Source organism: Scleropages formosus, chromosome 1, assembly GCF_900964775.1.
Source record: "Scleropages formosus chromosome 1, fSclFor1.1, whole genome shotgun sequence".
In the NCBI taxonomy this organism is placed as follows: domain Eukaryota; kingdom Metazoa; phylum Chordata; class Actinopteri; order Osteoglossiformes; family Osteoglossidae; genus Scleropages; species Scleropages formosus.
Window position 1 is genome coordinate 32014872 of NC_041806.1, and position 12361 is coordinate 32027232.

At 44.3% G+C, this 12361-nt stretch overlaps 1 protein-coding gene across 1 annotated transcript; it reads right to left on the bottom strand.

Annotated features, from left to right (window-relative positions):
• Positions 1 to 12078, bottom strand: riox1 (ribosomal oxygenase 1). Its single transcript, XM_018735300.2, has 15 exons — positions 11983 to 12078; positions 10418 to 10555; positions 9405 to 9556; positions 7536 to 7635; positions 6605 to 6718; positions 6191 to 6297; positions 4861 to 4968; positions 3989 to 4023; positions 3307 to 3485; positions 2588 to 2692; positions 2204 to 2345; positions 1788 to 1908; positions 1402 to 1501; positions 963 to 1049; positions 1 to 379 (listed from the first exon to the last, which is right to left on the bottom strand). Exons 1-15 carry the CDS (start codon positions 12073 to 12075, stop codon positions 311 to 313), a joined length of 1650 nt encoding a protein of 549 aa, XP_018590816.2. The 5' UTR covers positions 12076 to 12078; the 3' UTR covers positions 1 to 310.
• Between the last annotated feature and the right edge of the window lie 283 nt (positions 12079 to 12361).

Consider the following 12361-nt stretch of genomic DNA (forward strand, 5'->3'; position numbering starts at 1 on the left):
CCCATTTGTATAAATATTTAATAAAAACATGACATCAGACCAAAGAAACGTAGCTGTGAAAACTGTTAATGAGAGCAGGGCGAAGACCCTGCAGCGTCTTAAACGGAAGCACTCAATAATTCAGGGACCAAATGCTTCTTACAACACAGCCATTTCTCACGCTAAACTTCCTTTAATTTTCTGGAATGACAGAAAGAAGAGACTCAAGGGCCTGACAGGCGGCGTGGCGTCCCCGATGTGTGCTTTATTACGGCACAAAATGATAATACCGGGAAAAGTAGGATGGCCGACGGGGGAGCAGCATCCGTCCTCACGAGAAGAGCAAGGGTTCGCACGTGTGGATGAGGCCTCGTTCGAACAGCAGCTCCGCCAGGGAGGCCTGGAACACAGGGCAGCGCGGCAGACTGAGTCGGCGGCGGAGATACGGCACCTGTAAGCGCTGCCGTAGCCTCGCCTACATTTCAAAGGAGGCTGTCGAGAGCTACGGAGCGAGAAAACGCACACCATCTTTTTTCCGTAATCTTACAGCGCCACCTTCGCGGTCTGGAGAGAACACGGGGGGGACGCCATCCAACTGCATTTTTAACACCATTGACCCACCACGAGATTTTACTGATTTACCCCATACGTGTCCAAGTTCCCAAAAGGACAATTCACAGGCAGATGAGAACCGGTGCTGTTAAGATTCATATTAACACATGCACTTACAGCGGAAGTTCTACGCATTGTGACAACCGACTTATGACAAGTCACCACGGATGTCAGCTGATTATCAGGCAGAGGGAGGTTGGATGACCACTTGACCGGTTTTCAGCACAAACACTGCCCCCCCCAACGTGGTAGTACCACGGCACAAGTGGTGAGCCACATGAGTCTGCATTACTCCTGCGGTTTGCTTTTGCAGCACTGCACCGCTTTTCCTCACCATTCACTATTTCTCTAACCAAACACCCCGGTTTTACCTTCTCTTTAAAGGAGTCGCACGGCAAGCTGCCAACAGACACAAAGTCAGGGTACGAGTGGATCAGGAACTCCATGGCATCTGTGTGCTGTGAAAATGGACCCAGAGGGCAGAAAGCAGGTGACGGTCCGGGTGGGTAGCATTAACACCTTCCATGCGAGCGTTACTCTTTTATTAGCTCTCTCATGAGAAATGAGACACTTTCTCGTTACCCTTAACTAATGTCCGGTTAAAAAAAAAAAAGAAAAAAAGTGGTCAGTACCAGCATCTAACACTTGTCTCACTTTACTACACCAAAGGATATTTTCACTGAGCTGTCCTCTCCACGGGAGAGATAAATATATAAATATAAATGTAACAGATGCATCTCTGGAGTTACTCTACGGGAGCGCAGTGAATACTGGGACAGTCCTATGCGGACTGATAGCGAAGACACCAACCTCAGGCAGTACTTCGAAGCTCTTGAGCTCCTCCTTGTGGTAAACTCTGGAATTGTCCACGGTGTGACAGAGAAACACTGCATCCCCCTCACTGCACAGCCTGTCCCCCACACACACACACCCCACCCCAGGAAGCACAGTTCATCAAGAATGCATTTAGTCTCTGAGTTAATACCAAGAAACCGATATTTCAATATCAACGGCATCACCAGGCATTTTGTAAAAAATTTTGCCACTGTAGAATAAGCACAAAACAATGGGATGGATTATGAAAATTAATATATATGTAGGAGGTACGTGGATCAGAGGTCCTACACTGACTTACGTGATGTCCTACCATTATTAATTTGGTCATGTTTCTACAACAGTATCGAGATCAAGCATACCTTGCGATACCATCCCGGAGTAGTCGAATTTTGGTCTCAGGTTTGATGTGTGCCGTTACATCTCGGGCCTTGCCATCCTCAATCCTGGTGGGGGCGCTGTACACGCTGCTGGCCTGCTCCTCTATGGGGGGCAAAAACTGAACTGTCAGTCCCAGCCACACACTTCCAGCTGAACTGGTTCTCAGTGAAGGGCTCCCAGCATGGCCACCAATAGGCTCCGCCCACATGAAGAGCATCCAGCTTGGTGTGCCCCTCTACATGTACACATACAGCTTTAAACCACTCATTGTTTTGGAGCCCTTTTCCCTTAAAAGCATCTCACGTGATGTTTAATCAAAATTTACTGGTGCCATCAACTGGACTCTGGGGAGGAGACTCAGGGAATCTCCTGCGATGAAGGAACCACTGGGGCGCACCTGGGGTCAGCACTGGTGGCAGGCAGTCATGCAGGAACTCTTTGGCTTTCTGGTCCACCGCTGCATCTACGGGGGCATACTTGGCCAGCTTTTTCATTAGACTCAGCAAATGCTCGGTGAACTGGGCCTTGCGCGAGTCCTCCTAACATCACACACACACACACACACATTGAGCACCTCTTCCTTGGAGACAGATGATAACACAATGGCCAGACTGGAGGGAACTAGGACAGTTTTTCCTGCTTTCATTAAATCCACAACGAGCCGTCGATGCGAACGCAGCGAAAAGGCTGGTAGTACCTCGTACCGTAGCCTAATGAGCGGGCTCGCGCAGTTTCTGTGTCAAAAAAAATGACTGCTATAATAATGTGCAAAGAGCCTTACTTTGTCTGAGTTCTGCACCCCCATGTAGGTCAAATAATCGAGGGGCAACCCCTGGCGGAACTCGATGTCCTCCTCCATGGCCATCTCCAAGGCGGCCGGGACAAGCTGCCATTACAAATACCACCATTAGGGGGCGTACATCCCTGTACTGTGCATCCCACTGAGCAGCAGCACCATAATTCATAACCATGCCAAATTTCAATGCTCTAAATGTTTGCAGTTTCAGCATTACCTCTATTAGCATGCACTCCATACAATGTATAAAGAAAAATAGTTTTTTAAAGCAACAGGATGAAATGAGCTACTATCACAGTGCTGTGGAACTAATCTGCCCTCAAGGTGCTATTTTTCAAAATTACAGATTTCAAATAATGATTCCATGAGTCTGTGAAAGAGACCACTGGAAAAATCTAATACGGTAAAAACAGAAAAGAATTCAGCTACCGGGTTTTATTTCTGCAACGTGACGTCTAATGTTAGGTTTGTACAGTAATCTACTGAAAAAGATTTATACATTTAGACAGCTGGGGAATTTTTACTGGAGTAATTCAGGATAAGTACCTTGGTCAAGGACATTACAAGTGGGACAGGGATCTGAACACGGGTAAGTTGTGAATGCAAACTCGGGGCCCTAACCACAACTCAACCCGCTTCCCCAGTGCACTTTTAGAACGGGTGAAGGGATAAATAATATTTGAGAGAGGAGGGAGTGCCGACACCTTCTGCAGCAGGTCCCCCCAGCTGTTCTTCTGATACGAGGAGATGGTGATGTGCAGGGAATGGGCGTCAGGGAGGCAGTCGCCCTGATGTATGAAACCTCGCGGGAAGTAGAGCAGATCGCCAGCCTCCAGCACCACCTCCAACGACGGCTCGCCGATCTCCGACTGGCTGAAATTTGCTGTGGAAACGACGAGAAATAATTACCTTCTAGGCTGCATACGAACCAGACACGCACTACTGGTGTGAGATGCGAAGATGGAGGTCCATCGATCTGCTTCTAGTACAATTTAACGTATCCGTGGCACCAAGCAGTCATCGGTGGCCATTTCTATACAGTGAATGTTCCACGATTGTGGCCACAATGACTTTTATACCAAAATAGAGTGTCGGTTACTATTATGTACATGCAGCTATCAGAAGTAGCGGTAACCTAGCAACAGGCACGTGACGTGATTCGCCATCGCAATTTCCAAATTGACTTCACGCGAACCGACGACCTCTGTGCATTTGGGGTGCGTGGGCAGGGACGTGAGTAGCGCTATAAATAGTTTCCCATTAATTTGTGCTTTCATGCCTCCCCACCTTCAAGTGTGTAATTTGACAGCGGCCGTGAGTGGCATGTTAAGAGAGGAAGGGTGTGTGGTGGTGGTGGTGGTGGTGGGGGGATCACTGATTACTCACGGCTAGATGCCACTGGAAGGACTTCATCTTCGGACCTACAAAAGCCACGGGCAAGAACAGGCGTCCAGTTAGACACAAACACTTTCGGTGCATTCCCTCTCTAGCGTCTCCAGAGTATCCTGCGTAACCTTCCGCTTCCTCTCCAATCATTATTTTGAGTTATTTTACTTAACACACAGTACCAGTCAAAAGTTTGGGTACACCTGGCCAAAACAGTCAGCTGTGCTCTATAATGCACTACTAGGATTCCTATGGAACATCACACTGGAACAGTATGTAAACACAGTAATTTACCACGTACAAGAAACCCACAGACAGATAAAACATACAAAATATATACTATGAAACACATGGAAATGAGAAAATATCAAGTCTGCGTATCTCTGTAACATCCAACTTCTGTTGTAGCATTACAGCCTTGTTTCCGGCAGAACGTCGACCGCCAGAAGGCTTCTTTACACGTGTCTCTGCTAAATGTTTACCTGTAATACAGCAGATTAAAAGTGCAAAAACACTTGCAAAAGTCACCATTATGTAAATCCTGGTCCTGTATTTATTCATTGCATTACGTCCACGAGAGTCCAAGCAAAGCGGCTCACGAAGCTGCAAAGAGTTGGGAAGACTCCAATGTCCTGCTCAAACGTGTTAACCAAAGGCCTCATAAAAAAAGTACTTTCCACAAGTGTCCTCATACGTTTGCCTTGTACTGTATACTATAAAAGTTGACAGGTAACTTACATGAACACCTGCATGAGGCTGTCTGAAATGTTCAATGTCACTGAAGCAGTGCCGGGTGAAAAGCTCAACCCCCTCCTGGGATGCGACCCTGAACCCTCTTGGTGTCAAGCCCGGTCCCGACCCCACTGCGCTACCTGGGGTTGTAAACTCTCCAGTGCTTCCTGCCCTCCAGCTGTATTATGAAGGCTTCTATGTCATCATAGTGGGGTGCAAAGCCCTGGGTTCCTGCTGGCGTCAGGTACCTGGAAGAGACCGGCAGTCCACACGCGTGACCATCAGGCTGCCTTCTGCCACCTCGTTATGTGCTCCGGTGCAGAAAACATGACGATGGGGAATCACAGCTTCTAACCTCGACTTAAAGTTCAATATATTTCACTTGCCAAAGTTACGTCGCTTCCCGGAGCGCAGTTCCTGCTCTAGAGATGTAACCTACATGCCTCTTCTTCATTATGAAGCGCTTCAAGAAGCTACTTAAGTGCACCTTAAAAAGATAGTAATTATGACATTATTAGTAACACTACCTATCTAGGCAATTCTCATAATTACTATTGTCAGTTCTGATCCCTTTTGGCTATTTGTCAAGTACAATTTGCGATAAATGAACAGTAAAAATAATACGGAAATCACAGTCTTTTGTAATAATTACGTTTTATCACTTCAGATTTTCAAGTCAGGGGTAAAGCCTTCCTTTGCAACTTTTTGCACGTTTTACAGCTTTTTGCTTTAGTGTTAATTACTATTATAACAGATGATTAAAAAGTCAGGAGTTGCACTCTGAGAGGGGATGCCGTTCACCTTGTGCAGCGCTCAGTGTCACCAAGACAAATATTTCGGATTGATAATTATGTTGAAAACTAGGTTGATTGCTCGCTATATGAATAGGTTTTAAGGTACAAAGTACCAAAAAGAGCTCTCATTGCATAAGGAAAGCCTGTAAATGTTAATGCCATATATCAAATGAAAGAAATATGTTTACTGAAGTATTTGACCAAATTACAACAGTAGAGACAAGAGCTAATGCATAAGAGCTCAAATAAAGCAGTGATTTATCTCTTTTTAACTAGTGAGCCCCCAATCCAGCCATTCTTTGTTCAGAGATGAACCCAATGAGTAAGGTCCACTATGTGTCTATTGTGTTTACAGCTGTTGGGATATTTTAAGTGGGTAATGGACTTAAGTCATCGTCAAAGGGAAATAGCATTTTTAGTTTAGTGTTACAGAGCAGCAGTTAAAAAAAAAAAAACTTGCATGCTTTTGGAATGTAATGAATTCATGTTCAGTTTTGAAACTAATAGGCACCGGGCTTTACAGAAGAACGAGGCCTGGAGCAAAAGGTCAAATTCTCTACATGTCATTATTTTTCAGACTCAAACTGCATATTTTCAATTTCTGTGCCCAAGTTAAATTCCATGTCAGCACTCATTAACTGCGTAAGTGTGGCGAACGCTTGCGTAGGGCACGTACACGTTGGCCCCAGCCATGGAGCCGAAGTGCTCCTGAAGGATGGACAGCACATTCCACACGGTGATGGAGAACGCCTGTGGATTCAGCAACCGCAGAGAGCAGCCGTTCTGCGGGGCCAAGTTTTAGAAAAGAAAAGAAACACATTTTTGACCACACGGATCATGACTGCGCGTGACAATAACCGTGTCATAATTTATATTAGTCTGCCAGTCTGACACGTATGAAAAACTCAAGACTGCAGAGTGTGACATGTCCGGTACCTCGCTGTTAAAATCGTACCGAGACAACGAAGCACCGGTCAAACTGGCCGAACCTTGAAATGATTCATTTTGCCTAAATTATCCAAAGTAACGAAGATGATTCAGAAGGCTTGCGGAGAAAGAATGCTTTGAGGAGAAAGGCCTGTACATGTACCTTGTAGAAGTCCCAGACAGTGAAAGGCAAGGCTCTGCCAGGAGGGTTATGGGTCTCCCGTTTGCCATTTCTATAACTAGTGACATCCAGGTTCACTCCGAATTGGACGTCATCCTGAAAAGCAGCAGTGGAACACAATTAGAATACAAACCATAACAGCTAATGCTATTAATAACACGTAAAAAGAGTTCCAGCGCTACGATGACATGGCCACATGGGGAAGTGTCTTTCTCACGCTGAACTTCCTCCAAGAGCAGAAAATCTTTCGTCTGAAAGCCATCCAGCACTGGATATGGCAGATTAATTATTAATTATAATAACACAATACACTATAAACACAGATTCCTCACATACAAAAATCACATACACTTATGGGCTTAGAAATCTTCCTCTGTTTTAAAATCTATGATACATGATGTCAACCCTGGAAGGCGGTCACATGGTCATTTGGTTCATTTTACACAAAACGGAATTATTTTCCATAGACACAACATCAGCGCAATTAACTTAGCAAGATATAGGTATTCTTTATGTTATGATAACAGGTAGCGTAGTGGTTAGAGCTACTACCTCTGGATCCAAAGGTCACAGGTTCAATTCCCACCTCAGGCTGTACTACCCATGAGCATGGTACTTACCCTAAAAAAAAATTGCTCCAGTAAAACTACCCTGCTGTATAAACGGGTAAAAAATTATGAGCTTGTAATAATTGTGGCCTTAACACTGTAAGTCGCTAAATGAATATATGTGTTTAACTGAAAAAGGAAAATCAGTGATCAGTGCAGCACTATTACAAAGTATACTTGTTCATCTCATTTTTTGTTTGCCTTCTAACAACAACAACAACAATAATAATAATGTGTTCACTAAATGAAGAGATACATTGTTTCAGTCAAGGAAGCCTTCTAGTAAAATCAACAAGCGAACTTACATCTCTTAAAATCCTGTCAAACTCAGCAGTGGAAAAGAGCCCCTTGTAATATTCTGGATTGTGGCGTCTGATTAAAGCTGGCTTCTTCTCCCATATGTCTCTGAAAATTATGACGATAACAGTAGATATAAACAACAAGCGCAGGATTTCAATAGTCGTTCAAAAAAAAGTTGAAGCCTGCAAGTGAGACTTCTGTAAGTAGCAGTACTGTACTTTGTTGAATTTAATAACAAAAATTAGGACAAGACTCCCAACCACTACATACTCTGCCTTGTGCCCTATGTTTCTGGGATAGGCTCTGGGCCACTGGGACCCTGCACTGGATAAGTGTTTGATGGAAATGGGACAAAAAATTAGGTACATCTCTGTGGCAGGCTGGAGTCCGGCTATGGCCACACCCCACCCAGACTGACCCCCACAGTTGAGCGTTGGACATTACAAAACAAACACCGGGTCAGTTATGGTGAGCTGGTGCAGAGTTTTTTGTTGGTGCATTCACTACTGAAGAGAAAATATGTTTCACATTTAAAAACAGAAGTTCGTGTTACAGTCTGTTTGCTTTGGACAGTTTTGTGTCTGGTGTACACATGGATGTGTAGAATAAATGCTACTGGACGTCCAGCCACAAATGCCTGGTCACTCCTCAAATCCAACACACTGCACTGCAGAATCTCCAAGAAAACATAAACATGACAAATTAAGCACTTACTGCACTGTACTGCATTGCTATTCACTGGTCAAAAAGTACACCATAGAAGTTGAGGTGTTCAGTTGTTCGCCGAGCTTGGCATTTAGGTTGCAAACGTTTCATCACCAGTCGATGTGACATCATCAGTGCACAAGTTGTGTGATTTGTGTTGGATGTTTCCTCCTTTAGGGGTGGCGCAGTGGGTTGGGCCGGGTCGTGCTCTCCGGTGGGTCTGGGGTTCAAGTCCCACTTGGGGTGCTTTGTGATGGACTGGCGTCCCGTCCGGGGTGTGTCCCCTCCCCCTCCAGCCTTGCACCCTGTGTTGCCGGGTTAGGCTCCGGCTCCCCACGACCCTGTATGGGACAAGCGGTTCTGACAGTGTGTGTTTTCTCCTTTATATATATATATATATATATATATATATATATATATAGTTAGAACCCATCTACGAGCCAATACGATGCAAGGATCAAGGGCCTAAGCAGTATCGAACCGGTTCCGGTTTGAAACCGGCAACCAACCAATCAGAAATCAGAAGAACCGCTCGTGCTCAAGGTCACATGAAACCAACCAATCACGTCCAAGCTTCAGGCAATCCCACCCATCAAACTACATATAAAGAAGGAAGCATCCAACACAAATCACGCAACTTGTGCACTGATGATGTCACCTTGACTGGTAATGAAACGTTTGCAACCTAAATGCCAAGCTCGGTGAACAACCGAACACCTCATCCATCAACCCGGGCTACGAAGACCACCAATATTCTCTATGACCTTCAACACCATAGCAGTATGCATGATATTCATCATTTTATCAAATTAACAATTCACACTCCTGTTTTCTTTGGAATACATCCCAAAGTGAGTACATTTCATATAATCAGCATAATAATTATTGACTTCACTGTCATGTGTGAATTTCCATCAAAGATCCAAGATCCTGGGTCTATGAATAGACCGAAAGACGTTCATTAGGACTTAAAAATATAAGAACCAAAGATCACGATGAGCATAAAGTGATTTAAAAAAAAAAATAAACTGACAGAAGCAACAAAGGCGTGAGAAGAAGAGACGAAGTCCTCAGCAGTCAGGAGAACCTGAACTTGTGGTGCCCCCTGCTGAGAAAAAGAAACCTATAACATATACACAACAGACAGTTGTAGGTGCGAGGCAGGCCACCTGAAGAAGCTTTGGAGAGGCACGGGGTGGATGAGCCACTCAAAGAGTTTGCCGGCTCTCTCCCTGCTGTTGTGCACCTTGGCCAGGTCTGTCAGCAATGTGTGCAGTGCAGGTCCTTCCACTTGTCTGCCGCTTCTCAACGGACGCTCAGCCTATACAGCAAATGAAAACACATACAGTACCTGCGAGTCCATGCGCTTTGAGTGTTATAATCAGAATCTCATATGCTTATTTTGATAAATATAAGTGCAGTGCTTGACCTCACAAATGTATATAGTTTAATTAAGTTTTACTTAATTAAAACACTGGAGCTGAGCTGTCAGCCAGGAAGGATGATCCATTATAAAACTGATGGACAGTGTGGACAGGAGTCAAGATGGACAAAAGCTTTTTGAAGTGAATGGTGTTCAGCTCTGATCCTGATCTTCTGACCGTATGTAGTTTTCTGATGTAGGTCTCAGACACTCACTGTAAATAGTAGTCTCTGCTCCAGGAGGGGCTTAAACTAAGAATTAATGTGTGTTTTTTAGTAAGAGCTCAATGGTCTGATCTGAGGGGTGGCAAGTTGGCTCAGCAGGGAGCAGGAATGCCTCACAGCTCAGAGGTTGCAGGTTTCAACACAGGGTTGAATTCAGCTCATTCTGTGCAGAAGGTGTGATTGCCTTGTGACAGACTGCAATCCCACCCAGGGTGTACTCTGCCTCACGCCCTGTGCTTACGGAATAGGCACCAGACCACCAACCCTACTCTGGAAAAGCAGGGATGGATGGATGGATGGATGGATGGTATCTGACAGATCTGGATGGTCCTGATGTACATGGAAGATATTCCATTTCCATTTGGCAACGACAAAAGCAGAAGTTTAACATAATTGTCCCTAAAATTAAACCAATAATTTCCAATAAATAATATAAGCCAATAAAATTAAACCAAAACTTTCCAACAAAATGCCCTGTAACATTTCAAAGAAAAAAAAAAAAAAAAAAACTTTGATTTAACTGATGCCCTCTCACCTCATTTGGTTTCATTACAATCTCCTCCTCCTTTGAATCTTTGACATCAAGCACACAGCTCCGCCTCCTTTTGGGTTTCTTACTCGATTTTGACAGTTGCACGGCATTTTCTTTCCGTTTCTTGTTTTTGGCGGGAACCTTGTGAAACAAGCAGTGACACAAACAGTGACTTATAGCGGGTCAAAAGCATTTTCAGATTTTAAGTTTAAGAAATAACATCAAAATGTCTGTGTATTATGTTATCCTGGATTTTGGACCATCTGAGAGTCGGACTACAGTTTGTCAGGCTTGGGGACGGTGTCCCTGATGTGCTGGTGAGCAACACTGCCTGGTGAACCCCAGGGAGCACTACTACTGCCTCCACTCTTGTCCCCCCCACCCCTACACCTCTGACTTCAAATACTCATCTGGGCTCTATCACTTGCACAAGTTCTCTGATGACTGCAATAGTACGGTCATTTTTACCGGAGCAATTTAGGGCAAGTATTTTGTTCTAAGGCCCTGCTGTTCAAACAATAAACCTACATTTTCTCCACGGATTTACACCGATCTCAAAAATGACGCAGGCGGCGGAGGAAAAAAAAACTGGAAATCGGCCAAAAAGCGGACGTTTTCAACGAGAAAGGACGGAGCAGGCCGCGCTCAGGAAGCTTAGGTCAACTAACACGGTTGGCGAAATTCCTCACCTTTCACCAGACTGCAGTCACCAGTATCATCTTTTGTGCTGTAGGAAAAACCTTCTTCTGTGAGACCACCGTTTTACATTTATTGATTCGCTCAGCTGTCGCTTCTCTCAAAAACGACGCGCGAGACTCGAACCTGCGACCAAGGCAGCAACTCTCTAACCACTACGCTATGAGACGAGCCTACTCCAACAGACTCAAAAATGTGTCTAAAGGAGGCATTTCTCCAACAGATCATCATCATCATCACCAAGAAGAGCCAGTGGCAGAGGTGAGGATGAGGAGGACCAGGAGGTGATATCCAGTGATACCCACTACAGAATGGTTCACAGCCCTTCCATGGATGATCACCATGTCACGAACTCATTTTAGCCACCAGACAGATTGTAGCTGCACTGTACAGCCAGGAGTTCTGTTATTTTGCTGGGTATAATGACTGAAGAACCTTCTTGTTATGTGTCATGTATTCAGATGCTGAACACAAACCAACAAGCCGGTAACAGGTTTTAGGTACAAGACAGTTTAATTAAGTTAGACAGTCAGTTAGTTAGTTACACGAGATATGTCTCTTCTCCTAATCCAAATTTAATAGTTAATCCGAGACCAAGTAACACACTCAGTTGTGTTCCCAATTCCGCGCATTCGCACAGTCCACACATTTTGATTTCTAGTCCACCTCGTCGATAAATAAAATAAATAAAGCCACGTAAAACTTCTACAACTGATGATCATCAATCATCATCACACGTTCTTGTGGAAATTGATTGGTGGATTACTAAATGCAGCGAATCCTACAAAAATAAAGTTTTAAAAGATATGTAATCAAATGGTAAATTACCATGATTTATACCCCACTATTCCTTGTGTCAAAACGTCACTTACCTGAGTCGTGTGCGTGTTCTTTTCTACATATTGGTACATTGAAAAGGCTGACACACGTGCTCCCTCCATTGCTGCAGCTGTGTGCAACGTCATCCAATCGCGACACTCCGGGCTAGTGGTTATGACGTCATTTCGCGACATGGTAGTGGTAGACAGTACACCGAGAGACCAAGTGTAGAGAGAGGGCTCAGGGTCAAAAGGTTATAATTTATCAAAGGTATGATATAGTTGCACTATCTAATAACTTTCAGAATAATTTCCAGATATTCCAGAATTCGTTGGCGTTCTCATGCAAATCAATGGAAGAATTATTCTACATACCATGATCATCATTCGAGAAGAAGTTTGTTGGGTTGTGATTAACAAGTTAAAAAAAAGT

Bases quoted from the DNA above. Each gene is read 5' to 3' on its own strand.
- riox1 (XM_018735300.2), bottom strand. From the start codon at position 12,075: ATGACGTTGCACACAGCTGCAGCAATGGAGGGAGCACGTGTGTCAGCC. The intron at 7,636-9,404 runs GTGGCCTGCCTC...CATAATTTTCAG, and splicing joins CCTCTCCAAAGCTTCTTCAG to AGACATATGGGAGAAGAAGC. The intron at 6,298-6,604 runs GTACATGTACAG...TTGGCCCCGCAG, and splicing joins CTGTCTGGGACTTCTACAAG to AACGGCTGCTCTCTGCGGTT.